The 2146-nt window shown below is 30.7% G+C and overlaps 1 protein-coding gene across 1 annotated transcript in view; it reads right to left on the reverse strand.

Moving 5' to 3' along the window:
* Positions 1-407, reverse strand: part of LOC112211099 (uncharacterized) — a 36431-nt gene extending 36024 nt beyond the window's left edge. The window contains 1 exon segment of the mRNA XM_067049288.1: positions 81-407. Within this exon segment, the coding sequence (XP_066905389.1) occupies positions 81-407 (327 nt within the window).
* Between the last annotated feature and the right edge of the window lie 1739 nt (positions 408-2146).

Below are 2146 nucleotides of genomic sequence, written 5' to 3' on the forward strand. Positions count from 1 at the left end.
TGGGTTGGCTGTGGCTGGTCTGTCTGGGGGGTTGTCCCTTTGGTTCCATTATATCCGCCCATGACTCCTGAATAGAATACACCGGGTTGAGCGAGCCTACTAGGGTTTCTCAAAGGTATGGTCGGTGCGACTACCGGGGTGCCCTTATGACGCCGCTTTTCCATCAGTGTGACCCTTTTGGGGCAGTTTCTAGCTGAGGCAGGATGATCTCCATCACAGTTGGAACATCGGGGTTGCTGTGTTTTGGGACATTCAGATATTTGGTGCTTCCCACCACACCAGGCGCAGAGGCGGGTCCGGCCACAGTATTTCATTGTGTGTCCGAAACCCTGACAGTTTCGGCACTGGACTGGTGAGCCATCCTCTTCATCTGATGGATCAATCCCGGTGACAATTGAAGGCCTCATGTGATCGGTTATCCCTGAGAATTCACTCTTTTAACTCTACTTGAGATCGTTCCGTAGAATCTTATTGCTCGATCTCTTTTTATTTTATGATTAACAATCTTACATTTTACATATTAACATATATACATTTATACAAGAGATCGTATTTTCATAATAATAAACTTATATACAATTATACAGCTGCTTAGACGCTTGTAGTGCTGGTCCCTAGCGGGTTACCGCGGAACTACGTGCTCGCTCACTGTTACAGTTTTATCCTTAGAATGCTGATCTTCTCGAATACTTTTTTCTTTGAAATATTTCTCTAGCGCTAGTATTTGTATCAACGTTCTTTCAGAAAAAAATATAAAATAGTTTATGAGATTCATTATAATGTTATTATGATAATAAAACGCTCTAAAAAGGTTCTGTTATGAGTACAAGCAGATTGAAAAAAAAAAAAAAAAAATCAAATAAACTCAAACCCTTAAATCTTTATATGTATGTATTGTAACGTATTGATAAATTTGTGCATTCTATAGAATATTTAATAATAGTTCTTAAAGTAAGTTAAATTGGAGGACAAAATTAAAAAAACAAATGGCGGAAAATTAATTTAATGAATTTTGAAATTTCATAACATTAAGCATTAACACTTTCTTTTTTATTTTAACATTTATGTTTTGCAATGAACAAATGGTCGAGCATGTTGCGGAACAATGATAGAGTCTTGAATAGTTGGAATTTTATTTTGGATTTATTCCGAAGATATTGTGCCGCAACATGCTTGACCATTTGTTCATTGCAGAACATAAATGTTAAAAAAAAATGTTAATGCTATTTGCTTAAAAGTAATCATGATGAAATTGATAACTTTTATAAATTATGATGTGTTTGTTTAACAAAATAAAAGTGAAGTCAAATAAAAGTTATAGTTAAGTCATCTTTACAGTTAATTCACATTTTTAGCTATGAAAATATTATCTGAATAATTTTCAATTCCTTTAATTTTTTTAAGTATTAAAAATGAAAAAAAAAATAGAATATAACTTTCACAATTTATAAAAATTTCTTTTGATGTGAAATGATACACATAATTTCATAAAACAATAAAATATTAAAGTTTTACTATATAAAGCCCAAACAATTGGTAATCTTAAACAGAGATTAAACGTCGGTATTTTTCAAAAGGCAATATCTCTTTAATAAGCGGAAACAAAGGAAAGAACGATAAGAATAAATAATGAGGTCTGGTCTTCATGTATATTTATTGCACGAGAGGGAATAAAGGCTTTACAAATTAGCGGTAATTAGCAACAGAAATAACAACAATGACTAAAGATTTACATTTACAATTCATAAGCAGCTTTATTTTCTGATTAACATCTTCATTCGAAATAGAACATTCTTATTTCAGTTATCCTAAAAGAATTTTTTTTTTTAAATTTATTCTTAACCTTTACAATCTGTTATGTTTTTTGGCAATAAATATATAATAAATTCGCTACGGAATGAAGGTGAATAAAGAAAAAAATAAAATGAAGAAACCTTTTTTTCATATTTTATTTCTTTAAAATTTATTTTATATTATTTACTTAATAAAAATTCATTGCTATGGTTTCAGTCTTTCTTATGTCTTATTATTGTAGCCAAGAAAGAGTATGAAACTTCCAAAATAATTAAATTGTTTTTGTTGTTTTAATTTTGACCTCCAGCTTAACTTACTTTAAGTACTATTATTAAATATTCTATACAATGCA

This window comes from Halyomorpha halys, unplaced genomic scaffold, assembly GCF_000696795.3.
Source record: "Halyomorpha halys isolate HHAL.00 unplaced genomic scaffold, Hhal_1.1 Scaffold6.1, whole genome shotgun sequence".
In the NCBI taxonomy this organism is placed as follows: domain Eukaryota; kingdom Metazoa; phylum Arthropoda; class Insecta; order Hemiptera; family Pentatomidae; genus Halyomorpha; species Halyomorpha halys.